This window comes from Eschrichtius robustus, chromosome 5 (assembly GCF_028021215.1).
Source record: "Eschrichtius robustus isolate mEscRob2 chromosome 5, mEscRob2.pri, whole genome shotgun sequence".
Lineage (NCBI taxonomy): Eukaryota > Metazoa > Chordata > Mammalia > Artiodactyla > Eschrichtiidae > Eschrichtius > Eschrichtius robustus.
Window position 1 is genome coordinate 693,757 of NC_090828.1, and position 27,024 is coordinate 720,780.

A 27,024-nucleotide genomic window follows, 5' to 3' on the forward strand; every position below is an offset into this window, starting at 1 on the left:
CCTCCGGGCCTCAGCGTCTGCACAATGTGGCGACATTGTCCCGGCGTCGCCGCGCGGACTGAGCCCGTGTGAAGGGGCCACTTCCAGTCAACGCTCAGCGCAGGGCGCCCGCGCTCGTTCCGGGCCCGGGGCCTGTCCGCTAGCGGGTCCGCCCGAGGTGCCGGGAGAGCCGGTCGGGGACCGGGACGCCGACCCGGCCACTGAGGGCGCCGCAGCCCCCGTCGGCCCCCGGCCCCGCGGGCATCGTGGGCCGTGAGGGAGCCGTCCTGCGCTCCCCGCCTTCAGGTCGAGGTCCCCGAGGGGCGAGCTCCGCGCTGCTCACCCTTCCTGAGACCAGAGGAAACGGCGTCCGCGGACCGTGCTGGTGCAGACCCTGTCTCTTTTGGCTCTTCCGAGGCGCCGTAGACGGACTCCGGTGCGTCCGTAGCAACCGTTAGCGCGGGTGTCTCCTCCCGGGCTCGCTGCGTCCCCGCCCACAGGCGCCAGCGGTTGGCCCGTGTGTACTGTCAATCGGCGCCGGTCACTCTGCCATTGGTCGGTGGGGCTAGAGGCGCGGATGGGCTCCCTCCCGGCGGGTGATGGGAGCTCGGCGCGTGACTCTCTGCGGCCTCAAGTGAGCTACCTGCACAGGGGGAGCCGGCCCGCGCCCCCGCGCCGCCCGCGTTCCCTCCGTGCGGCCCGGCCGGCTGGTGGTCCGCTTGCCGCCCTGCGGCCGTTTGCCCCTGGCCGCGCCCTCGCGCGTCTCTCCGCGCGCCTCGGGGTCTTGGCCTCGGCCTGGCCCCACCTGGCGCTCCGTCCTCGCCCCTAGAGGGACTGTGTGCGCCTTGTCCCCCTACTGGAAGGGGGCCAGGAGGAGGGAGACCGCGTCTCGCTCTCGGTTCACGGCGCCCGGCACGTAGGAGCTTCTCAGTAGACGTTTGTGGGGCGAGCCATGGGCTGTAGCGCCATGTCCATGCTTCCCGACGTCCCCACTACACACCTGGGCTTTATCTTTAATCTCCTCACCAGTGTTTCTTTTCCTAGCCAAGGGCCGTGGCCTTGGGATGCGGTCTTGATGACTTTTATCCCCTTACCTTCCACATCTCGCCCAGTAAACCTATATCAATTCTATGTCTAATTTCTCTTGTGGCTTCCCCTCTCCGTCTTTCTGCTGTTGCTTTAAGTTAAGACCTCATAATTTTTTGCCTGGATGACTGTAACTCCCCCCTCCTCCCCCACTGGTCAGGTTGCTTCCAAGCATAGACCTCTAAATAAGATCCGTACTGCTTGGGCCGGCATAGGAGGCCCTGGGAATCCCAACCGGCTTCTCCAGGCCCATCTCCACCGACTCTCCTGTGCGCTGAACGCCTCCCCAAGGGCTCTGTGGGAGTCTTTCACTTACTGTGGTTCTGCCTGGGAGGCTTCTTCACTCTACTTTGCTGGGCTCAGCCCTGCTGGTGCCTCCTCCAGGATGCCTTTGAGGACCTTTCAGGTCTGAGAGGTGCCCTTTGCTTACACCCTCCCTCGCAGCAGCCATCATCCTGGATACTCTGTAGCGTGCCTTGATGCAAGAAACAGAGAGATAGTCTCAAAATGGGTCTGACGGTGAGTGAAGTTATCGGCCCCCAAGCCTAAAGTCCAGAGGAAGGCATGTTTTACGGTAGGTGCATCCAGTGGCTCGAAATGACATCTTGCCATTTTCAGCTCTGCTCGCCACCGTGTTAGCTTCATCCCGAGGCTGGTTCTGCTCTCAGCTGTATAGCAGTGGTGGCAGCAGTTGGAGCTATTTGCTTCCCAGCGTTTGTTCTAGTGGGAGAAAGTCGGTTGCCTCCAGAAGTTCACCCATAAGAGCAAGGAGTACTATTCCAGAAGCTCCCTGCAAACCTCTCCTTCTGTTTGGTCGGGGGTGGGGAGTGTCACTCACACCTTCTGGAATCAGAACTAGCAACGGGAGTAGGATTGCTCTGAAGCACCATCAGGTGCTCTCTGGGTCCAGCTTCCCACATCTTCTGCTCAGAGTGGCTACAAAACAGAACAAAATAATAGCCCTCCCCCCCCAAAAGAAAACCCACACACACAGCAAAAAAACAACACCTATTCTAAAAACCTAGGCCTGGATTAGGCCTGAGTCAAAACTGAACTTGTAAAAAAGGAAGAAATCTAAGGCTGTGTGAAGCTAGGGCCTGTGCTCTCAGGGGCCAGCCTGGGGCTGTGGCCTGAATGTGCTGTGCAATGCTGAACTGGCTCGGCAGACTGCAAACAGCACAGGAGGCACCAAGGGAAAAGGGATTGTCTTTTCTGCGTCCACTTCTTGATTTATCAACTTTAGACACTATTTACTTCCCCCCAGGAAGGACAAAACATTTTGTTCCCTCCTCTCTCCTCATTTCCTTCCTTCCTCTCCCTGTTTCTTGTCAGTTTTATTATACAAAGTAAACTTTTGTAATAGTTACAATGTATTCTGAAGAGTTTTATTACTTTCTTTTACAAAGTAAAGTTTTATAGCATTTACTGTGTAGTCTGAAGTCATAATCAAGTCTTCTGGGCTTTGTCTATAGGCTGGTTATAGAAGTGGAAAACTGAAATATGATCATGTTGTTGTTAGTTATTGCAGAATAATTAGTGCATTGAGATGCTTAAAGAAGGAAATATCAACCTGTGACATTTAAATGTTGCTACTTGAAGGAGAGCAACGCATTCTAATAAGTTTATTATTTTGCTTCTTTCTTGCTTCCTACTCACCATTTGGTTCATAGCCAGATATTGCTTTTTAGGGTCCTGTGCGGGATATAAACATGTACATGTAAAACATCTCAATTTTCCAGTATATGCTACTTGATTCATTTGCAATATTAGTCACAAATCAAAACAGTAAAGTGAACATGTTTAAACTCACCACCCAAATTAGGAACTGGGAGACCCTGTGCCATTGTGCCCTCCCTCATTGCAGCTTGCTGCTGGACCCTCATAGGACATCTCCTGCCTGAAGTTTGGGTTTGTCACATAACTGTGTACCACTAAACAATATATTTAGATGAAGGGGGTGTGACAGAAGGGGAATCCTATTGCTGATAGTCTTTCGTAACTTGATTTTTTTCACTTATATTGCTAACATTTATCCTTGTGTGTATAGAATTTGTTTTCAGTGCTATAATTCATAGCATGAATATACCAGAATTTTAAATCTATTTTCTAATTGATGAATGTTTAGGTTTTTTCTTTTCTTTATTTCTTTTGCCGTTATGAACCATACAGCCTTGAATGTTCTTGAGTGGGACTTGCTACCCATGTGTAAGAATATCTATAGAATATAAATCTAAGAGTGGAAAGTACTGTCAGAGAAGGAGAATGTTTGACTTAAATTATTTTCTAAAGAGATTATATTAATTTGTTAGCCTTCCCGTTGATCCACATCTTTATCAACATTTGGTATTAGACTTTTTAGATTCTTAATTTTTGCTGATTTAGTAGGTGTAAAATTGTCATGATTATGCTAATAAAGTTAAGCTTCTTGTCATAGGTTTATAGGATCTTCTCTTGTGAAATTCTTGTTTCTATCTATTGCCCATTTTTCTTTTTATTTTCCTTTTTTAAAATTGAAATGTAGTTGGCATACAGTATTGGCTTCAGGTGTACAACATAGTGGTTTGACATTTATATACTTTAGGAAATGATCTCCACAATAAGTTTAGTAACCATCTGTCATCATACAAAATTATTACAACACTGTTGACTATATTCCCTACATTACATCCCTGTGACTTATTTGTTGTATAACTGGGAGTTTGTACCTCTTAATCTCCCTCACCTATTTCACTAATCCCCCCAGCTACCTCCATTCTGGCCACCACCAGGTTTTTTCTCTGTAATTACGAGTCTTTCTGTTTTGTTTCTACATTTGTTTTGTTTTTTGTTTTCTAGAGCCGCATATAAGTGAAATCATATGGTATTTGTCTTTCTCTGACTTATTTTGCTTAGCATAATAACGTCTAGATCCTTCCATGTTGTTGCAAATGGCAAGATTTCATTCTTTTTTTGGCTGAGTAATATTCAATCATATGTGTGTGTATATATATATATGTATGTATGTCTATATATAATTTTGTATCCTGTAACCTTACTGAATTCACTTGTTAGTTTTAATATTTTTTTGGTGGGATCTTTAAGGTTTTTAATATATAGTGTCATGTCATCTGAAAATAGTGACAATTTTACTTCTTCCTTTCCAGTTTGAATACCTTTTGTTTTTTTTTTTCTTGTCTGATTGCTTAGGCTTGGACTTCTAATACTATGTTGAATAAAAGTGGTGAGAGTAGGCATCCTTATCTTCTTCCCAATCTTAGACGAAAAGCTTTCAGCTTTTCACCATTGAGTATGACATTAGGTGTGTTTTTGTCATATATGACCTTTATTATGTTGAGGTATATTCCCAGTGTACCCACTTAGTTAAAATTTTTTATCATAAATGGAAATTGGATTTTGTCAAATGTTTTTTCTGCATCTATTAAGATGATTGTAGGATTTTTATCTTTTGTCTTGTTAATGTGGTGTATCATGTTGATTGATCTGCAGATACTGAACCACCCTTGCATCTCTGAGATAAATCTCACCTGCTCATGGTGTATGATCCTTTCAATGTATTGTTGAATTCAGTTTGCTGGTATTTTGTTGAGGATTTTTGCATCTGTGTTTGTCAGGGATATTGGCCTGTGGTTGTTTTTGTAGTGTCTTTGTCTGGTTTTGGCATCAGGGTAATGCTGGCCTTGTAGAATGAATTTGGGAGTAATTCTTGCTTTTCAATTTTTTGGAATAGTTTGAAGAATATAGGTATTGACTCTTCTTGGTAGAATTCACCTGTGAAGCCATCTGGTCCTGGAGTTTTGTTTGTTGGGAGTGTTCTGATTACTGATGCAATTTCACTACCAGTAATCAGTCTGTACAGATTTTATGTTTCTTCCTGATTCAGTCACTTGGAACATTGTATGTTTCTAGGAATTTATCCCTTTCTTCTAGATTGTCCAATTTGTTGGTGTATAACTTTTTATAGTAATCTCTTATTGTCCTTTGTATTTCTGTGGTGTCAGTTGTAACTCCTCTTTCATTTCTGATTTTATCTGTACCCTCTCTTTTTTTTTTTCCTTGATGAATCTGGCTAAAGGTTTATAAGTTTTGTTTAATCTTTTGAAAGAACCAGCTCTTAGTTTCATTGATCTTGTTAATTTTTTGTCTCTGTTTCCACTCTGATCTTTATTATTTCTTTCCTTCTACTAACTTTGGGCTTTGTTCTTCTTATTCTGTTTCCTTTAGGTGTAATGTTAGATTGTTTATTTAAGATTTTTCTTGTTTGTTGAGGTAAACCTGAATTGCTATAATCTTCCCTCTTGGAACTGCTTTTGCTGTGTCCCATAGATTTTGGCTCATTGTGTTTCTGTTTTCATTTGTCTTGAGGTTGGTTTTTTTTTTTTTCTTTCCTTTCCTCTTTGATTTCTTTATTGATCCATTGGTTGTTAAGTAGCCTGTTTAGCCTCCACATGTTTGTGTTTTTCCATTTTTTTTCTTGTAATTCATTTTTCATTTCATGATGTTGTGCTCAGAAAAGATGCTTGATATGATTTCAGTCTTCTTAAATTTACTGAGGTGTGTTTGTGGCCTTTCATGTGATCTATCCTGGAGAATGTTCCATGTGCACTTCAAAAGAATGTGTATTATGCTGTTTTTGGATGAAGTGTTCTCTATATATCTAAATTTAAAGTCAGTCTGATCTGATGTGTCATTTAAGGCCAGTGTTTCCTTATTGATTTTCTGTCTGGATGATCTGTCCTTTGATGTGACTGGGGTGTTAAAGTCCTCTACTGTTATTATGTTACCGCCTATTTATCTCCCTTTACATCTGTTAATATTTGCTTTATGTATTTAGGTGCTCCTATGTTGGGTGTATATATATTTACAAGTGTTATATCTTCCTGTTGGATTGAGTCACTTTATCATTTTGTAATGCCCTTCTTTGCCTCGTTACAGTCTTTGTTTTAAAGTTTATTTTATCTGATATAAGTATTTCTACCCTAGCTTTCTTTTATTTCCATTTGCATGAAATACCTTTTCCTTGCTCCTTCACTTTCTGTGAGTGTCTTTAGATCTGAAGTGAGTCTCTTGTAGGCAGCATATATATGGATCTTGTTTTTTCATTTATTCATCCATTTTATGCTTTTTGATTGGAGCATTTGGTCCATTTACATTTAAAATGATTATTCATAGGTATGTACTTACTGCCATTTTGTTAATTGTTTTCTGATTGTTTTTGTAGTTCTTCTCTGTTTCTTTCCTCTTCTCTTGCTCTCTTACCTTGTGATTTTTGTGACTATCTTTAGTGTTATGTTTCTATTTCTTTCTTTTTGTTTTTTGTTTATGTATTATAGGTTTTTTTGTTTGTGATTGTCATGAGATTCATATATAACAAGCTATATGTATATGTGATTATTTTAAGTTGACAGTTGCTTAAGTTCAAGTGCATTCTAAAAGCCTTACATTTTACTCCCTCCCCATCCCACATTTTATGTTACTGATGTCATATTTCACATCTTTTTATTTTGTGTATCCCTTAACTACTTATTATAGGTATAGGTGATTTTACTACTTTTGTCTTTCAGCCTTTCTACCAGTTTTATAAGTGGTTGATCCACTGCCTTTTCTATGTTTGCCTTTACCACTGGGATTTTTTTTCTTTCACTGTTTAAAAATGTCTAGTTGTGGCCTTTTCTCTTCTGCTTAGAGAAGCCCCTTTAACATTTCTGTAAGGCTGCTTTAGTGGTGCTGAACTTGTTTAGCTTTTGCTTGTCTGTAACACTCTTTATCTCCTTCAAATCTGAATGTTAGCCTTGCCAAGTAGAGTATTCTTGGTTGTAGGTTTTTTCCTTTCATCACTTTGAATATATGGTGGAATTTCTGCAGAATTTCTGCTGAAAAGTCAGCTGATGGTCTTCTGGGAATTCCTTTGTATGTAACTAATGGTTTCTCTCTTGTTGCTTTTAAGATTTTCTATTTATCTTTAACTTTTGACATTTTAATTACAGTGTGTCGTGGTGTGTACCTCTTTGCGTTCATCTTTTTTGGGGCTTTCTATGCTTCCTGGACCTGGATGTCTGTTTCCTTCCCCAGGTTGAGGAATTTTTCTGCTATTACTGTTTCAAATAAGTTCTCTGCCCTTTCTCTCTCCCTTCTCTTGCTGGAACCCCCGTAATTTGACTGTTAGTATGCTTGTTGTTGTTCCAGAGGTCCCTGAAACTATTCTCATTTTTATTCTTTTTTATTTTTTCTGTTCAGCTTGGGTGATTTCTACTACTCTGTCTTCCAGATCTCTGATCTGTTCCTCTGTCATCTAATCTACTGTTGATTCCTTGTAGTGTATTTTTTCATTTATTGTATTCTTTAGTTCTGATTGGTTCTTCTGTATATTTTCTAACTCTTTGTTGAAGTTCTCACTGTGTTCCTTCGTCCTCCTCCTGAATCCTATGGGCATCTTTATGATCATTACCTTGGAGTCTTTTATCAGGCGGATTACTCATATCCATTTAGTCCTTTCTCTGAGGTTTTCCATTTGGAATGTATTCCTCTGTCTCTTCATTTTGCTAATCTTTATTTCTTTGTTTTAGGTAGGTTGGTTATGTCTCCCAACCTTGGAGAAGTGGCCTTATGTGAGAAGTGTCCTGTGGCACTCAGCAGCACACTCGCCTCTGGCCACCAGAGCCAGATGCTTCAGGGGTGCTCCCTGTGTGGGCTGCGTGCACCCTTCTTTTGTGGTGGGGCCCACTGCTGTGGGTGTGCTGCTGTGTGGAACTGGGCCCCAGCCCAGCTGCTTGTGAGGCCCAGCAGCGGGAAGTTGCTGTGGGCATGCTGGTGGGATGGGCAGAACACCTGGTGCTACTAGGCTAGAGGGAGGATTCCAGAATTGTGCCCGGCAGCCCCGGTGTCAGCACTGTGGAACATGATCACAGAAATGGCCACAGCCAGTGTCCCCGTCCCCGGGGTGAACCGCAGCTGCCCCCTGCCTTTCCAGGAGGCTCTCGAAGATCAACAAGTGGGTTGACCCAGGCTCCTTTGAAACCACTGCCTCTGTGCTGGATTTCAGAGTGTGTGAGAGTCTGTGCACAACCTTTAAGGGCAAAATCTCTTGTTTCCTACAACCTTTCAGTTCTACTGAACATAAGCTGTACTGGTTTAAAAAAAAAATTAATTTCTGAAAAGCTGGTTTGATTCTTTCAATATCTTCCTAGTTATTTTGAGAAACTCTTGTTTGCTCACTTTTGTGAGCAAAAGACTCCATCTTTTATAGTTTTAAACACATTTGCAGTTATTTCTACCATCTAATCTTCCTGTGTATCTGACTTTGTTGTTTGATTTTTCTGCAGACTTTCACTCATGGAATCTTGTTTTCTTGTCTGTTTAATTGAAAGAGAGCATATTTGGTTAATCTTAATCTTTGGAAAATCTCAGGCCACTATTTAGGATGCTTTGTTTCTGAGAGGATTGCTTTTGCCAGGATCTTGGGGGTGCTGCTGAATTAGGGCCACACTTCCCTCTTCAAGGGTCCCTGGTGCCTTTTAGGAGTCTAAGGGTAACTCTCTTGTCTCTTGAGGTGACTCACTCTCCCAGTTCTGGTTTCAGCTCATGTGTATTGATTTTACCTTTTGGAAGTTTCTCCTACTTGCAGGTAGCTCACAGATGCCATGGCAACCATATTCTTGGTGAGACCTAGTTGTTCTAAAATGCAAGGGCCACAAAGAGTTACCCAGTCCACTATATTCTTAGTCTTATTTTTTTTCTAGAACTTTTGTCTTTTGTTCTTTAATTCATCTGGAACTAATTTTTGCACATGGAAAGTCATAGGGATGCAATTTTGCCCCAAACTAATTATTCTAATTCCATTTAAAACTAGCAGATCACAGTTTTTAAGCACTTACAGTATGCCAGCCCCAACTTAGGTCTCTGAATCCTCACAAGAGTATTATGAGGTGTGGATTATTGTTAATCACATTTTACATATGAGGAAACTGAATCTGGAAGGTCAGGTGCCTGTCCAGGGCCTCACCGAGCTGGAGAACATGCTGGTGGTGCCCTACTGATCTTCACTGTGTGCCAGTGTCCCTTCGGTCTGTTTCTGAAATTGGTTATGTTCTACTGTCTATTTTTGTTCCTCTACCTGCAATGACCTTTGTGTATGTAGCTCTGTGGCGTGTTTTGATGTCATCATCCTTCCACACAGGTCTTAGTGGGACCTCCAGTTTTCCCTCTGTCTAGGGGGCCCCCCGTACCACTGAGCTCAGCACGAAGCCTAGGTGGGCATTGCCAGGCCCTAATGTTAACATCTGAGGGACCTGGGGCATGAACGTACCAGAGACCCCACATTGCTGTCACCATATGCAAAATGATAAATCAGCCCACAAACTGTTCACTGTGAAAGGCACTGCCCTCCTACCCTGATGAATCTTTATGATGACTTTGAAGCCAGGGTGGGATGGGTGGGTTGGGCTTCCTTAGAGTTCTTTGCTGTACCGTGGTGGCATGGGAAGGGACAGCTGCCAGGTCCATCCTGTGCTGGGAGGGCACCCCTGCCTGCTGTTGAAGCTTGGTCTCTCTCTGCCTTCTCATCGTTGGAGCAGGGCTGCTCCTCGGCCTGTCCTTGGGTCGGTGGGTGCTGTAATATGGGAGGAGTGACGAGGGGAAGAGGCCGGTGCGGGTCTGGGGAGTGGGCTTCAGGCCCTCTGGCCGGGAGCTCTGGGTTCTGCATGCCCAGAAGGTGATCCAGAAGTGGGGTGCAGGCTCTAGGGGCACGTCGCCCTGGCCCTGGCCTCCTCCTTCATCAAGGCCCCTGGCCTGGGCCTCCTGGCAGTGGATCTGTACTGTAGTGCGAAGTGTCCTTCACAGCTCCTTCCTGCTCTGTTCTGGTTTTCCCCCCCTTTCCTTCTCTCTTTCTCATCCCTTCTTATGCACTTCTCTCCGTCCGACCATCCTCGCTTCGTAGGCTCTGACCCAGGATGGCTCTTGGGCGCGTGTGAGTCTTTTGGGGCTGAGCTGAGCTCAGCCTTGTGAAGAATTAGTTGCCTAAACTGCCTTTGTTCTTGCCTTGCAGACGCTGATCCGTTCACTTCATCTTCCGGTGGACGACTGTCCCGCTGGCCCGCCAGCTCCCGATGGAGGACAGAGGCTCCATGGCCTCAGAAGAGGACCGCCGGGGCCAGGGCGGGAGCCTCTCCCTGCCAGCGCCGCCGGAGGGCCCTGCCGCGCAGATCGCCTCTGAGCCCAGCAAGGCCCGGTCCTTGGCCCACAGGCAGCCGTGCAGAAGGAACGGGCTGTCGAAGCTCTGCCAGAGCAGGACGGCGCTGTCCGGTAGGCAGCCCTTCTCATCGCCGGGGGCGTCCGCCTTGCCTGTGAAAGTGGGGGCCACGCCGGGCTCCACTCAGGGGCTCTGCTCCTGCAGAGAAAAGGCCTTCGTTTCAGGCGATGCCGGCAGGACCCTCTCCTGTCACGTTTGTTCTGCTGTGATTCTTGTGCAGAAAACTCCTTTTCAGGCGGCGGTTGGAATCGGCCTGCGGTCCAGGGTCAGGGTTTCTCACTCCGGGGTGTGTGAGACGGCCGGGCTGGGCCGGGTGGGCTGGCGCGAGCCAGACTCAGTTTTATTCACTGCGCTCAGCGCATGCTGACTGACCGCGCCCAGGCTCCTGCTTTCCTCCTGGATGCAGGCGGGTTAGATGGGCTTGCGGGCGGCCGTGCCTGGGGTTGGCCAAGAAGTGGTAGGTGCCACTGCCCTCCCTTCCTTATTTCTCTGCATCAGCTGGTGCCTGCGGGGCCCAGACCCAGCCAGGAGGAAGGCGCTGCTCTGCCTCGGCGGCTCGTCGTCGGAGGGGGTACCTGGGGGCCAGCAGGTGCTTGCTGGGGGTTGGGAGGCCCGGACCGCGGGGAAGCCTGTTAGGACAATGGGGAGGTGGCTGGAGCTGGGGGAAAGGGCTGCAGGGGAAGGGAGGGGGGAGTCGTCTGGTCTCGGGGAGAGGGGAGGAGGATCTGGAGGGGCCGGCTGTGCTCAGGAGGCAGATGCTGTGGCGGTGGCCTCGCTGGTCTGTGAGGCGGGCAGGTCCCCCGGGAGTGAGGGCTCCAGCCGGGGGCGCTGGCCGGGGAGGGGTGGGAGGAAGAGGCAGAGCTGGCGTCTCAGTGCCTGTCCCGAGGCCTGAGGGTGGTTGGATTGAGCTTGGCACTGGCTGTCTGGGAAGAGGAGGCCCAGGGCAGATGGCCATGTGGTTTCCAGCCTCAAAGAATGGTCAGGGTGGGCCCGCTGACTGGGAAAGTCAGGCGTCCTCGCTGAGGGGCCCAGAGCGGAGAGCAGGGAAGAGTCATGTTCGCTTGGTTGGTTTCTGAGCTGCTGGAAGGATGGAGTTGACACTCACTGCGCTGGGAAAGAGGGGGAGCTGGCAGCTGGAGCCCAGGGGAGGGATGGGGCTGCGGGTGTGAGTGGGGGGCCATCAGCACACGTCCTTGTGAAGTGTATATAAAGCCACCAGGGATGGTTGGAGGTTTTGAGGCTGAGCCTGGGGTCCTGCAGTGGTGAGAGGTGAGAAGTTGGTGCCCTGCTGAGGGCAGGCAGTTTGGGAGGAAGGGAGCGGCCCTCCTGGCCCAGCGCTGCTGAGGCGTGGGGAGGGTGGGGTGAGGCCTGGGAATTGACCGTTGGGACTCGGGAGCCCCTGGCGATGTTGCTGAGAACTGACTTTCTGGAGCAGCGGTGGGGAGTGACCCTGTGGGTGAAGGAGGAGGGAGACCCAGGGCAGGTGGTGAGACAGCAGGGAGCTCTGGAGTTTGTGAGACTTCACAGGGACAGGTGAGGGGTAGCAGCTGGAGGGACTGAGGGTCTTGGACCAATGGACACGGGAGCATGCCCCTTGGAGGGGTGGGTGGGAAGGGACTTCAGAGGGTTGTCTGCACAGTGTAGAGGTCCTTTGTGCTTCTGTGTGGTGGTTGTCTAGGTGGTCTCTGGGGAATGTTCAGATGCACATGGAGAGTGTGAATCAACCCTGCAGGTCAATTTCGTCCTTGGATCCTTTTGCAGGAGCTAGAGGCGGGGACTGTGTGTTTTGTGTGTTTCAGCCACGCAGGGTTTAAAGTGTCCCTTCCTTTGCTTTCCAGGAGACAGATGGAGCTCCTACTGTTTGTCGTCATTGGCTGCCCAAAATATTTGCACAAGCCAATCGCACTGCCTGGCGGCGCCTGAGCAGGCGGACCTGGCAGGGTCCCTGGGCAGCACGTCCTGCTGTTCCCTGCTGCGGGGCTTGTCCTCAGGGTGGTCCACACCTCCGCTCCCGGCCCCTGTGTGCAACCCCAGCAAGGCCGTGTTCACCGTGGACGCCAAGACCACAGAGGTATGTGCTTCGGTTTGTGACCTAGCCGTGAGTTTGGGGTCTGTGCCTTCAACCTATAACCTCAAACAGAGACACTTGAGTGTTTCGGGTGCAATGAGAAAAGGGGCTGGTTCTACCTACATAGTAGCAAAAGAGAGGGGACTTTGGAGACCTACCTCAGTGTTAATCAGTCGAAACATATTGAATCCTCTCATCAAGGCAGAGATTCAAGGAAAGGGAAACAGCGCATTATCTACTCATGCTTTTGCTCAAGCACTGCCTCAACTAAAATAGGACTGGATATTCAGTGTTTGAATTAAATGTGTTTGCCTCATGCACGTTGGTGTGCAAAGAGCTGAGACTGTCAGGCGGGCGGGCCGTGGGGCGTACATCCCCGTCTCCCCCGCCTGGTCTTCACGACGTGGTGTGTCCATCTCGGCGGGTGGAGGGTGGGTGGTTTCAGTCTCAGTGCCGCTGCTGCACTGGCCGGTGGTCATTCTTGTTTCCATGCGGTTGAGACGCCGGAGGACCCGGGGCGGCTCTGCTGGGAGCTCGACGGCCGCGGGACGTGGCGGAAAGGACAGGTCGCTGGGCCGTCCCCGCAGGGCCCCGCACCACCTCCTCGCTGCCTTCCCCTCGGCTGTTCGGGAGTCAGAGGAGCTGCTGGTGACGCGGGTGCCCTCCTCTCTGCCACCTCAGATCCTGGTGGCCAGCGACAGAGCCTGCCGGCTCCTGGGGTACAGCAGCCACGACCTGATTGGCCAGAAGCTCACACAGTTCTTCCTGAAGCCGGAGTCCGACGTGGTGCAGGCCCTCAGTGAGGAGCACGTGGAGGCCGACGGCCACGCCGCCGTCGTGTTCGGCACGGTGGTGAGTGTGGGCCTCTCGGCTGCCGGTGGTCACTGCCGGTGCCGTCCTGCCCTCAACCTCGGCATGGGAAGCAGCTGGGGCGGCGGGGGGAGGCCGTGTCGGAACCGAGACGGTACTGCTGCTGGCCTGGCGCGTCCCCGGTACTCCTGGATCAGGAGGAGCCTTGACCGCATTGCAAGCCTGCAGGGCCCACACCAGGTTCCCGAGGAGTCGCACGGTTCTGTTGTCTCCCATCCACATCTCCACGCCCTGCTTGTTTGGTGGTCTTGGAGGGGCTGGCATGGCTGCAGGGTTTCCCTGGAGCTTTGAGCCTCCCTGTGTGTGTCCAAGCCGGACGTTGATGGGCTGACCTGCATGTTTGATGCTGAGCCCTGAGCCTCAGGCACCAAAACAAGTTAGATAGGACCAACTACATCCAGAAAATTACCCGTCCACGAGACGACTACCTAGAAGAAAATTCAGACGTTCAGCATGTATTGGTGTCTGTTCTTTAAGAAATTACAGACACCGCTTTTTCCCCTGCTTTGTTACCATGAGGCTGAGGATGGAAAAAACCTACTCTTCGATAGATGATTCATTCACTCAGAGACTGTAAGGTTAGGTGTCAGAAGCCTTGTTTGTACTTCAGTTAATTTCCGAAACGTGAGGCAGGTGAGCAGCGGCCAGGAACGCCCACGTGCCAGGTTCTGGCCAGGTCTGAGCCCCTCTGCCCCCAGGTGGACGTCGTGAGCCGCAGTGGGGAGCAGATCCCGGTCTCCGTGTGGATGAAGAGGGTGAAGCAGGAGCACAGCCTCTGCTGCGTGGTCGTGCTGGAGCCCGTGGAGAGGGTCTCGGCCTGGGTGGCTTTCCAGAGCGACGTGAGTCTGTGTTTCTCAGCTGCGTGTCGCCCCCCCCCCCCCCCCACCGGGGCCTTTGGGCAGAAAGAGGGCATGGGGTTCTGGGGGGTTGGCCCCCGGCAGCCCCCTCACTAACTGTGTGCACTTGGGCAGGGAACCCAGTCTCCCTGTGGCCCCGTTCCCTCACCTGTAAAAGTGGGATGTAATCCTGACACTCTCAGGACTGTTTCAGCACGTCAGTAAAGCGATACACGTACACCTGGCCGCGTGGTGTCTGAGGTGCGGGCGGCGCTCAGAGGCGGGCGTGGGTGTGGCTGCTGTGGGCTTCTGCGCATGCCTGGAGAAGTGCGTGCCTCCTCCGCCCGGCAGAAGGAGGACGACGGCGTTCTTTGCGCCCGCTGCACTTTGTGGGGGTCGGGTTTTGGGGGAGAGGTAGCACTGATAGCCTTGCCTTCAGCTTGAAGACACGGAAGATCGGTGAGGTTTAAAGCCGAAGCGCAAGAAACTTTGATTACAAGGTTTAAAATGCTGGCTTCTCCTCCAAGGGAACCGTGACGTCCTGTGACGGTCTCTTTGCCCAGCTGCACGGATTCACATCTGGGGAGGAGGTGGTCGGGCAGCGCATCACAGACCTTATCCCTGCTGTGCAGCTCCCGCCGCCCGGCGAGCGCATCCCCAAGGTAGGAGCCCCGACCGCCTGCACTGCCTGGCCGTGGCTGTCGCCCCGTGGCCGCTGGACTCTCTTTATCTGATGACCGTCAAGTTCTTAGACCCAAATCCCTGGCCTGCAGGTGGAGGCCGGGCTTCCCGAGAGTAGGAGTGGCCCGTGCATGGACCCAACGGGACAGGTTCCACTTAGAGCTGTCTGGGCTCTGCAGTCTTGACCGAGGCTCAGAGCCTCCGTGGCTCCCTGACTGACTGCTCCTGCCCCTTGGTCCTCTCCCTGGAGCGCCTGCTGGGGTCTCTTTCCTGAGAGGTCTGGGGGCTGCGAGGAGCAGGGGGAATTGGCGGGTGGCAGGTCTCCCCCCAGGGCAGGACTGCAGGTCGACGGAGGCGGGTCAGTCGGCAGCTTGGGGGGCAGTGGAGGTTTGGGGCTGAAGGTTCTCTTAGCATCTGGACCCTCCCAGTTCCCAGGTGCTCCGTTTACCAACTAGCACGCAGCCTTCACACAAGCAGTCACGGTGCTGGGAATTCACCTGATGTCACATCCCAGTGACCGGCAGGGTCAGCCAGATGGTCGATTTGGGGCTGAAGTCGGCTCTGCTGCTGCAAGAAACAGGAGGTTCTTTCGGGACACGTGTAGGCGCTCCCCGGCTCTCCCGCTGGCCTTAGGCTGAGAGCTGAGCCCTCCGAGGTGGTGCTTTGCTGTTTTTAGGCTTTCCAGCTCAATTGGAAACCTCTCCCCCTGTACCTTATTCTCTTTATGTCCTTCATTCTGTTCTAAAGCAGTGGGACCACTTGGACCCCAAAGCTCTGGAGCATCAGTTGGTACGACCACTTCAGGGGACTATTTGGCAGCCTCTTATGCTTAACTGAACATAAGCAAACGTCTGCCCACCCCAGGCACGTAGCCACAAGAGGTGTGTGCCAGAACGGGCAAGCACCCTCCCAGCAGCCCCACGCTGGAGCCGCCTGACACCCCCGGCAGCAAGTGGAGACAGACACCGTGCCCCCTCTTTCCTCAGGGCTCCCTGGGGCCTGGGGTCTGGCCTGCACCCTTACCACGGGGAGCCTGGGGTCTTGAGTTCTGCCCCTGGTCAGGGCACTGTGCTGATGCAGTGGGAGCTCCCCCCTGTTCAGGCCTCGGGCCCCTGCAGGTCTTGTGTCTTGCGGGTGGACCCTGAGAAGGAGGCAGGCGGTATGGAGTGAGGGGTAGACATGAGGCCTGGGCCAGCTTGCCATCTCGGGACCAGGAAGGGAGCTGACTGAGAAAGCCTCTGGTTAGAGGCTGCACAGTCAAGATTGGCTTGGGAGACCGGATACGCCCGAGTATTTGAAGCAGAGAAACGTGATGCGAGGCCTTGGTTGCGTGGGTGACGGAGGGGCTAAGGAGGCAGGGGGGATGGACAAGCCGCCCAGAGATCAGCAACTACGGGAAGCCACTGCCCCCCAGGCTTGAGGACAGAGGGCGGGGTGCGTGGCTGGGGCCGCCCGCAGAGGTGGGCGCTGGGGGCACCAGTGGTCCAGGGTGGACCGCAGGGAGGAACTTGCTGGTGCTCCCTCCCGCAGGGCTGGCGCGTTGCTTGATGGACCCTGTGTGCTCTGCGCTCGGGCTGTTCTGGACTCGGGTCCCCCGGCCCGGCCACAGCTCCCGGTCAGGGCTCTGCGTTCCCTGGGGCGGAGAGGGGTGGCGCGGGGAGATAGAGGAAGGAAGAGCGGTGTGGAGAGTTAGGTGTTGGGGGGCACCCGCCAACGGGCATGGGTGGACGTAAATCTAAAGCAGCAAAGGCTCAAGGCTCGGACCATAGGAGGTGCTGTGGTCAGCTCAGTGGTGTGTCTTTCTTTCAGAATCTCAAGATTCAGAGGTCTGTTGGAAGAGCCAAGGATGGCACCACCTTCCCTCTGAGCTTAAAGCTGAACTCTAAACCCGGCAACGCGGAGGCAGCGGACGGCAAGGCGGCCCCTGACCGGGGCTACTCGGCATCCATCTGGGTGTTCTCCACCATCAGTGGGCTCATCACCCTCCTGCCGGACGGGACCATCTACGGCATCAACCACAGCTTTGCTCTGATGCTGTTTGGTTATGGAAAGGATGAGCTCCTGGGCAAGGTGGTTCCCCCCACCCCCGCCGCCTTGGGGAAGCCGGTCTTGGCCCGTCATCGGCCTGTGCTTCTGCATCCTCTAGCCCAGCTCGCCGGCTTTCCCCGCAGGAACTCGGGCCCAGAGAGGGAGGCCTGTGCTCACGGCCCTATTCCCCCGCCTGTGCCCATTTATCTGGACCCCACAGGGAGTACTTGATGACCCCCCCCCGGGCTACCCCCAAAGCCTTTGGGTGCCATGTGCCCCACCAGGAGAGGGAAGGGGCTCTCTCACCCCAAAGCCTGCCCCAAGCAAGATCGGGCCTGAGTTACTGGATGAGGGTGTGTGTCACAGCTGTGCGGATTCACTCCGCACCCACGGGCCGGGGCTTGGCCACACCTCCTCCGACCGTCCTGGGGTCCATTGTGAGTCAGGGTGGGAGGAAGGTGTTTCTAGAACCTTCTTCCTTGGATTGGGCTGGGCTCTGAGGGCAGGCGAGCATCTCAGGCTTCCTCGGAGTGGCTTTCCTTGGGTGGTCTCAGCAGTCCTCCAGGGCTTCTGGGGAGGGGGCACGGGCCCCCACTCGATTGGGGGGGTGGTTCATGCAGGAAGGAGAGGCTGCTGCGTGATGTGTTGCTCCTGACACCTGAGTGACACCCCCGCCCCTGGCCCCAGGCCCTGCACCTGGCTGGACTGGCTCCTAGACGTGGGCGCAGGCCCGGCGTTCCCCACAGCCTTCCACTGAGCACCTTGTGCCCCACAGGCAGCCGTCCCCTCTTGTCACTCTTCCTGCAGCCAGCCCTGCACCCCGCCCAGCCAGCCAGAGCTTTAACTTCTTTTGAGGCTCCCCAAACAGGTCCTTTTCTGTTCTCTAATAGAAATACTAAGAAGCAAGTAAGACAAATTTTAGTTAAATTAAGTCAGACTTAGTTCAATTGAAGTGAATGAAAACGCAGTTAGAATAACTTTCGGACAAGTTCTCCCCACAGGAACATCGGGGGCACCGGGTCCTTCCAGGGAGTGTGTGGACGCAGTCTCGTCAGGGTGTGCTAAGAGGAACGGAAGCAAGTTTGGATTTCCATGTTGAGCATCAGGGGCTTCGTGTCTCCCAGAAGGAGTTTGACCGGGGTCTTTCCTAACCTTGTCCAGAGACTTGCTCGCGTTGTCTTCATTCTCTGCCCAGACGGGACGGAGGGACGGTTCAGTGGGTCAGTAAGGATTCTTGCCAGGTTCTGAAATGTCCTTTTGTTTTCTAGAACATCACTTTCTTGATTCCTGCTTTCTACCACTACATGGACCTTGCCTGTGACAGTTCCTTTCTGCTGCCGGACGTGGCCAACTGCCTGGACGTTGGCAGTCACAGTGGGCCTGGGGAGACCACCGGGGACGCCCAGCACACAGCCGAGGGTGAGAGCTGGCCGCCTCCTCCCAGGTGCACCTGTGGCCGCCCAGTCCCCACCCCCGGCCTCCATGGGTGATGGGATGGCCGTCACGGGGACCCTGTTTGTGTAGGTTTGATGTTCCTCTCTGTCTCTTGTGGGCCTTCCGTGTTCCCAGGGGATGGGACACTTGTGTGCGGGTCTCGCAGATGTGTTAGTGCGAGAGGTCCCCAGGTGAGTCACCGCGTGCCTGCGTCTGCGACACCGGCCGCTAGTTGGCGGTCTCGTGTGAGTGATGTAGCTTTACGTAAGTGGTTGAAGACCAGATTCACGCAGCATATCAGATGGATCCCTGAGTAAACAGTCCTGGCAGGATTTGTTTATTTCTAGTACTTTCAACATTTAATATGATTCCAACAAGTGGCCCGAGCCCCACCACGTGATGTTGCAGGCGCCGGGCGTGAGAGGGCGGCGCGCGGCTCCCGCTCTGGCTTTGGAGCTCCGGGAAGCAGGGGACCAGCAGCCTCCGGGGCGCCCGCCTTCCCCGAGCAGGCTCAAGGAGGAGCTGCCCCGGCGCTGCCTCGGGGGCCGTCCCAGCTCCGCGCCCGTGGGGCGTTGTCACCCCCGGGCGCGTCCGTGGGAGGACGTGGTGTTTGAGTAGACGCGTGAGTGGGTTTCACGTGGCCACCGAGGGGGACGCGGCTGCGCGGTGTCCAACTGGGATGTGGACCTTTATCGTCAGACGGCGTCCAGGTTTTAAAAGACGCTTTGTTAGGCTACTGACTCTCTTTGACCACTTTTCTTTTATCTATTTATTTATTATTTATTTATTTTTGGCTGCGTTGGGTCTTCGTTGCTGCGCGCGGGCTTTTTCTAGTTGTGGCGAGCGGGGGCTACTCTTCATTGCAGTGCACAGGCTCCTCGTTGCAGTGGCTTCTCTTGTTGTGGCGCACGGGCTCTAGGCGTGCGGACTTCAGTAGTTGTGGCTCACGGGCCCTAGAGCGCAGGCTCAGTAGTTGTGGCACACGGGCTTAGTTGCTCCACGGCATGTGGGATCTTCCCGGGCCAGGGATCGAACCTGCACTGGCAGGCAGATTCTTAACCACCGTGCCACCAGGGAAGTCCATGACCACTTTTCTTAACATGGGGTTTCCTTCATTGTATCCGGGTTTTTCTGTCTGCAAAGACTCCTTTTTTTCAAGTTTTTTTCTGTATCACTGATGCATTCCCTTTCCTCTTTTTCCAGATTTCCAAATTATTCCTGGTGTGTGTGTGTGTGTGTGTCGTTCATCTTCTTTGTAGAAAGTCGGGGGTGGGGTCACAGAAGCTCTGTCCCCGTTATTGTCTCCAGGATGCACTCGTGGGCGTGTTTCTGGGTGCGTGGGGACGTGTGCTCTTGCTCGTGGTGCCAGCCCGCCTGTGCCTGTCAGCCAGGGGCCGGGACTCTTTCTAAGAGCCTCCCCCATGCAGGCTGCTGTGTGGCAAGGACAGTCTCGCTCCTCTGACCCCAGGAACCTGTGATGTCCCGGGCCCTGGTGTAGGCAGGCAGGCGGAGGCAGGTGGCACACGAGCCGTAGGAGGTGACCGGCGCTCAAAGGAAGGGCACAGCAGGGGAGGCTGTGCCATCTTGGGGTCTATGAGCCGGAATGAGGCAGGGGCGGCTTTCTGGGAAAGGGAGCAGCGCCGGGCGTGGTGGGGTGGCCAGAGGGCCGGGCCCCAAGGCCCTGGGGAGGGAAGCAGGGCCCAGCCGCCGGGCCTTTGGTTTTCACCCGGCGTCAGAGTGGAGCCCTCGGGGGCTGTCGGCAGATGAGGGGCAGGTTCGACTCCGGGGTCGGTGGGTGTGGGGCCCAGGGCGGAACAGGGAGAGCCCAGGGAGGCTGTGGGCCTGGACCTGGTGCCCGTGGGGCAGTGAGGGGCGGGACCTGCTGTGGACGTGGGGCTGGCGGTGTGTCTGAGGTCGGGTTAGGCCCCCTCGCCCCCTGCTCACCAGTCGCACGGGCCGAGGGGGTGGTTTTCAGCAGGATGGGCCAGCAAATGGAAAACACTCTTTTTTTTTGCTGTTGCTGCCAGATCTAAGGGTGAACACCGAGACCCCAAAGCCAGTGGAGAGCCAGGCCGCCCCCCCCAGGGCCCAGGTTCCTGCGGATGCCGGAGGCCGCCTCGCCTTCTCCCTCCCGGCGCTGCCCACCCTGGCGTAAGTCCTCTGGGGGAGGGGCGGGTGCGCGAGGGGCAGGGGGAGGCACCCTGGGGAAGTGTTCAGTCCTTGGGAATGATGGAGGTGACACCTGCTGCTGCCCCTCGCGATGGCAGTGCTTCTCCTGTGTCACCCGGCCAGGTCCCCGCAGGCTCTGTGACACGGGCCCCATTTTATGGACGAGAAAGCGTTCAGGGAGGTTCCAGGGAGCTGATTCCAGCATAATTTTCTCATTCTGAAAATAACGTGAAACCGTTTGCTATGCATTTTTAAATAACGAAGTATTCTATTTAGAGGAGACGAGGCACCACGTGGAAAACTTAGGAAAGTAGAAATAGAACATCACTTGCTCAGCTATCACAGTCCTGTTGTGCATAGCAGTTCGGTTTGTTTTCAATAAGTTTCTCTTTTTGAAGCAATCTCTTTGAAGCGCAGCATACAGTAATGCGCCGACCTCTCTGAACCTTTCTCCTCTTCCCCTGGGAGGCACTGCTCCCACCCCACTCGGTGTCCCTCACTGCCCTGGGGTCAGAACGCAGGTCAGAGGTGCCTGTTCTTGAACTTCACCAAATGCACTCCTTTATCTCCGGCATCTTTTGCTCACCATTGTATGAGATTTATTCACTCACACATACACACTGTTTTCTAGTCTTCTTGAAATTATGTTTTAAATACATACTACGTGAATGTGTATGTTTTTCTAAGTACAGAAGAATAATGGTAAAGAGCAAAGGTCCCTGTGACGCTCTCCCAGGTCCCCCAGAGAGAACCACTGCCAGCAGTGATCTCCTTGCAGACCCCTTTCCCCGTGTGCTTAGATGGAAGTGTGTGTGTTACACAGGCACAGGTAGGCTGCCGTGTGCACCTTGTCCTAAATGTGTGCACGTGCCTGGGCACGCGGTGTGTGTGTCTTGGAGACCTTTCTCTGCAGCGCCGCCTCAGAACCGCCACCTCACAGGTGGCACCATGGTTTGCGAACACGGCTCCTGTCATTTGCTTCAACTTCCTGGCCTTTTCCTATTTAACTTTTGGTGGCTGGAGCAGCGTGACTGCGGGCTCTCCTTGCTGTGTGCGTGCATGCACACGCGCGCGCACACACACACACACACACACACACAGTGAGGAGGGAGGATTCTGTGCTGCCCGGGGGCGCATGGTGGGGCCTGGGCCCAGGGGCACCCACTGGTGTGGGCGCCAGGTGCCCGGCCTGCGTCAGGGCAGGTGTGTCTCAGCGGTGGCTCACGTGCTGAGCGATCCTCAGTGCGGTGCGTGGGCTTGATTTTCTGGGACGCGGGTGGGCAATGAGGGGGTTCCACTCGATGGGCCGGTTCCTGCGTTTCCTCTTCGCTGGACGTTTCTGGTCTCGCGGTTCTAAGTGTTTGATCTGCGTCCTTCACGGGCCAGTTACCGTCTTCCTCCTTCCTTCACTTGCCACCTCACCTGCTGACACTGCAGAGACCGTGTGGCTCCCCGGAGACAGGCCCAGGGCTGGCCTCTTGGCCCAGGTGGATGGTGGCGGTAGATAGAGGTGGCGTAGTGGCGACGGGTCATTCTTGCCTGGACTCTGCAGGCCCTTGTCCCCTCAGCTGTCCCTCAGGACTCTGGTCACAGCAGCCTCCTCTGCGGGACCCGTCCTTGAGTGGCGTCCTTCCTCTCCCCGCCTCTTTATGAGCCCCTGGTGTAACATTTACAGATCGCCGCACGCCTCCCCAGCCAGGCCGGGCACTGCCACTTTCTATTGGCCTTGGTGCTGGCGGCCGACCTTGGGCTGACACGGGGCCGGCGCTCAGCACCGCCTGCCGAGTGGGTGCCGGCGGCGGGGCCGGCAGAGGGGAGTCTGGACGCAGATTGCCTGGTGGGCCGTGGCGGCCTCTTCCTCGGTGGTCCGCCCGTGCTGAGCGCGCTGGGGGCTTTGTGCTCCAGCTCTCAGGACCCTGGGGGCACGGCTCTTCCAGCCTCCTGCTCCTCGTGCCCTGCCCTCTCTGAGCTGTGAGATCCGATGGTGTTTGTAGCCATTGTGGTTTACCGCGTGCAGTGTCCAATGCCTCTGCTTTCTTCCCACACCTCCACCTTGCGGGCAGGAAGAGGCTGGCTGCACGGCTGTCGGGGTCCCACTCACCGCAAAGTGAGATTGCTGACCACAGCCTTGAGCAGAGGGTCCTAGGCACTCAGTGGCATTCTTGGATAAATCATTGCTAAGTGTGGCTTTATCTGGAGAATATGTGAGTTGGTTCTTCATATTTTAATTTTGTTATAAAAGTCTTTTTTTTCTGTCGTAAGTTTATGGTGTTAAATGCATGGTGCGGGTCTCTGATCAAGGGGGAACCCCTGTGATCTCTTTGTTTTGACTCTTCTGTGGCTCCTAAGTGACTGTGTCACCCGTGTAACAATCTCCAGGGTGGACAGCGTCCCAGAAGGAAGCCGGCCAGCCCACAGCGAACACTCATTATCCAAGGACCGGCAGAACGTGCCAGAAGGAAGCCCGCCAGCCCAGGAACAGTCACTGCCCGAGGGCCAGCGAAGCATGCCAGGGGGATGCCCGTCAGCCCCTGGCCAACGGTCGTCGCCAGAGGACCAGCAGAGCACTATCTTAGAGAAAGAGCGGCTGGCAACAGCAGAGAGCCTCAGGCAGGACCTGCTGGGAGGAAACAGGTCTGGGCCAGTGGACACAAAACCATGTGCTTCCCATGAAGATTCTGAAACACCAGTGCCAAGTGCAGATGGGACCAGTGGTGCTGCAAGGGGTGGCCTGTATCAGGAGACACAGCTGGGGCGGAGGGGCTCGAGTGGTGCCAGCGATTCAAACCACAGGGCTGATGGCACCAAGGCCAGGCCCCACACTGCGGGTCAGCCGGCAGGGCAGGGCCTCCCGGTGCGCGGCCCTGGATTCGAGGGAGAGTGGCGCGCCCAGCGGGGAAGCCCGGACTCGGCCCCCAGCCCCTCGGGGACGGTGCAGCCCTTGCTCTCGACGCCTCCTTTGGCTGAGCCGTGGCTGGGGACGTGCTTGATTAAGGAGCAGCTGTGCGCTTCGAGCTTTGCGGGGCCTTGGGGTGTCTCCTACGCCGAGCAGCCCCCGCCCTCCGCCCCTGCGTCCTTGTATGACCTGGGAGGCACAGACCCGCACGGCGGCCGCTCGGGCAGCTCCTCGGCCTGCTACGCCCTTGCCACTGACCTGCCCGGTGCCCCGGAGGCCACGGAGGCCTGGGAGGCTGGCAAGAATTCGTTTTCCTGGAACCTCAAGGAACTCGTTTTCAGCGAATGGACAGACCGAACTTCTTCGAACTGTTCCTGCGCTACGTCTGAGCTCGGGGGGACCTGCTCCCCTTCGCTGGGGGTCTCTGATGTGGACGTGAGCGGTTTGCGCAGGCAGAGGTCAGAAGTCCTGGACCACCGGGAGCTGTCGCTTCTGACCGGCGCCTACTTCAGTCTGGGTGGAGGCCGGCGGTACCGCGAGGGCGGTCTGGAACTGGATGGAACCGAACCATCGCACATGTGCTTGGCGTCCTCCAAACACGATGACCTGGATGAGAGCCCGGACCGCGTCCCTCCTGTGTCGGGAGCCGGCCCCGTGGGCGCGTCCCCGCTAGAGGCACCCAGGCTGAGCCTCCAGGCCACCTCCACGCCTGTGAGAGCAGACGGCCCTGCGCCGCTGGGGGCCGCCGACCTGCAGCCCGAGATCCAGGAGGGCGCCTACGCGGGGAGCTGTTACCACCGAGACGGCTCGCAGCTGGGTACGTGCGGCTGGGGGGTGGGGGGGCCCGAGAGCACGGCGCGGTGGGGTCGGGGGGCCTTCCTCGTCCTGGTGTCTGACGGGACTTCACCCCTGGAATCGTTTTGGCAGGAATGAGGTATTATATTAAATAAAGAACCGAGGTTAGAGTTTACCTCTTCAAAGTGAGGATCACAGGTGTGTGTGCTGGGGAGGGGGCAGCCCGGGGGCCCAGGCCCTCCGTGCGGTGCAGCAGGGGGTGGGCTCCCGGGGGCCACACCAGGAGGCAGGTGTGGCTGAGGGGCTGGTGGTGGTTTTCCGTGTGCTGTTGGGGTTCAGGCTGCTCTGGCCTCAGAATCTCCATTCTGGGGGTGTGGCCGTCAGACCCCTTCACTTGTCCCTTTTTCTTTTCCTAATTTCCTAACGGTGCCATGTTTCAGCCAGTTGTTTCGTCATTGCTGATTTCGTAGTGTTGGTTACCAGGGTTTTTTCCTAAACTTAAAAGAGTTACATAAGTAATATGTGTTATTTGCAGAAATATTAGAAAATATAAACAAAAAGAAGAAAATAAAATCACCTGTAAACCTCCCTGATAGCTACCTTTGATTTGCTGTATTCCCAGGAGGCTGTGTCAACGCACACGTGTGCCACGGCAGTGTGCACGGTGATGTGTACGGTTAGGTGGCACGTGTGTGTACGTGTGGCTCCCGAGCCAGACTCCTGTGGAGGGTGTTGGGGGCGGGTTTTCCAGGCTCGTCCAAGTCGGCGGCTGGTGGCGGGTCTCTCCTGAGTCCCCTGGCCTCCGGCTGCCCCCGAAGACATGCTGGGCTGCTGGCCCCCCGCCGGCGGGAGGTGATGCGGCCGCCAGCCTCAGCTTTGCCCTTCTCCGGGCTCGGTGCCCTCCGCCCCTGCCCCAGGCGCTGTCTGTTGGCTTTATCCCGTCCTGGGGGACGTGACACTGCGGTGGTGACAGCAGCGGGGGTGTTTGGTCTCCCCTTCCCTCCTCAGGTGTGCAGTTTGAAGTGAAGCGGGTGGCACTCCAGGGCTCGTCCGCCCTGTTCTGCTGCTGGCTGGTGAAGGACCTGCTGCACAGTCACCTGGCCTCGGCCCTGCGGACCCGCCTGTTCCTGAGCAGCCTGCCCAGCTCCGCCCACTCCACCTGCGAGCTGTCTGGAGCCAGCCTGGGGCAGGTAGGTGACTGGCCAGCTCCTGCCTTCCACCCGCCGCTCCCAATCAGCATCTCTCTCTCTCTCTCTCTCTCTCTCTCTCTCTCTCTCTCTCTCTCTCTCTCTCTCTCTCTCTCTCTGTGTCCTCTGGGATGGGAAGAGGGTCTGTGTAGGGTCTGGCTTCTAATATTCTGTGTGAGTATCAAGCCACATGTGGGATTTCAAATCTGTGTGTCTCCGTGTGCACGGTGGGGTCCAGGAGTGTGCCAGCCTGGACCGACTTGTCGAGGCCCCTGGCGTACCCCGTGGAGAGCGGGTCTCGGGCCGGGGACCCCGTGGGCCTGGGAAGAGCGGGGAGGGGCAGCACAGGGCGTGGGTGCCGCTGTCACTGCTCGGCCTGCCGCTGCCCTGCTCCTTCAGTGCGTTGCGTGTGGTCCCTCGGACGTGCCTTTGCGTTCGCAGGTGCTCGCGAGCAAACCCTGGTTTGAGGAGCCCCCCGAGGCCGTGGAGCTGGAGGGGCTGGCGGCCTGCGAGGGCGCGTACTCCCGCAAGTACAGCACGCTCAGCCCCATTGGCAGCGGGGCCTTCGGCTTCGTGTGGACGGCGGTGGACCAGGAAGCGAATAAGGAGGTACTGGGCTCCTGCAGGGGTGGGGTCTGCGTGCTGCGGGGCCGGCTGCCCGGCCCACACCTCATCCTGTAATGTGCCTTAGAGCCACCGCCCCTCCCTCCCAAGTGCCGTTGTGATGAGATTTGTAGTTGCCTGGGCGTTTCGTGATTCGGGGGAGCTGGCGTGGTCGCCATGCTGCCTGTCCCCGCGAACCCTGAAGACTGCCCAGGTGTCCCCGGGCCCGGCCTGCCGATTCCTGGGAGGGCCAGTGTGGGACCCCTTCACCACGGCGGCTTCTAGTCCCTTCTGGAATTTACCAAAGCTCCGTGCTTGGGTTGATACCTCAAGGATCTGTATCAAAGTCTTGTTGGTTTTAGTGACTTTTCAGTGGATCCTTTGGATTTTCTTCCTCTGCCGGCAGTGACAGTCCTGTCTCTTTCTCTATTACTTGCGTCTCACCGTCTCTTTTCCTTCCTGCTGTCACCTTGGCTAGGACCTGCAGAGCCGTGTGGAGTAACAGGTACGCTACCCGACCTCGGGCTGGTCCTCTCAATTCCAATGGCTCCTTTTATTTTTTGATGGATACCTTTTGTTTGAGGATACTTCATTTTATTTTCAGTTCACTAAATTTTTTTTTAAAGAATGAGCATTGAGTTCTATCAAATGTCTTTTCAGCATCTATTGCGATGATAGTATCTTTGTTTCCTTTATTAATATATGAATAACAACAGTCAACTTCCATTCGTAGACTCAATCCTCAATTGTGTTATAACATTCTTCTAATGCGTGGCTGAATTTGGCTTGCTAATATTTTTATTTGGGATTTTTTCATTTATATTCATACGTAAGTGTTTTTTCTTTTTTCTCTGTCAGTTTTGTGGGGCCTGCAGAGTTGGGGACACCGGTGGTGACCAGCACCTGTGACGTCACGTTTGCAGGGGTTTCTGTGGCAAGTCTCGTCCCCTTGGCTGTCCTCATTCTTGTCTTCACTCTCTCTTCTCTTTGCTAGACTTGCCAAAGAATTGCCTATTTTTTAATCAAATATTTGCTTTGTTTTCTTTAAATTTCTTTTCTTGTACTTTCTACGAGTTAATTTTGCTATTTTTCTAGCTTATTAGATTGAATGCGTGTTTTTTTTAAGGTGTTACTTAGTAATAAAAGCT

At 53.9% G+C, this 27,024-nt stretch overlaps 1 protein-coding gene across 5 annotated transcripts in view; it reads left to right on the forward strand.

Moving 5' to 3' along the window:
- Positions 1–27,024, forward strand: part of PASK (PAS domain containing serine/threonine kinase) — a 40,526-nt gene that overhangs the window by 1,216 nt on the left and 12,286 nt on the right. For 2 of the 5 annotated variants that reach the window (XM_068544063.1, XM_068544062.1), the window contains exons 2-12: positions 10,106–10,362; positions 12,148–12,380; positions 13,059–13,229; positions 13,946–14,086; positions 14,611–14,745; positions 16,574–16,834; positions 18,061–18,211; positions 20,254–20,377; positions 22,775–24,108; positions 25,095–25,276; positions 25,715–25,882. In XM_068544063.1, coding sequence (XP_068400164.1) covers positions 10,167–10,362; positions 12,148–12,380; positions 13,059–13,229; positions 13,946–14,086; positions 14,611–14,745; positions 16,574–16,834; positions 18,061–18,211; positions 20,254–20,377; positions 22,775–24,108; positions 25,095–25,276; positions 25,715–25,882 — 3,096 coding nt within the window. In that variant the 5' untranslated portion in view covers positions 10,106–10,166. Of the gene's footprint in view, positions 1–12; positions 416–549; positions 614–1,574; positions 1,640–10,105; positions 10,363–12,147; positions 12,381–13,058; positions 13,230–13,945; positions 14,087–14,610; positions 14,746–16,573; positions 16,835–18,060; positions 18,212–20,253; positions 20,378–22,774; positions 24,109–25,094; positions 25,277–25,714; positions 25,883–27,024 lie in introns of those variants that run through there. The other 3 variants (XM_068544064.1, XM_068544065.1, XM_068544066.1) reach the window with 3 other exon arrangements.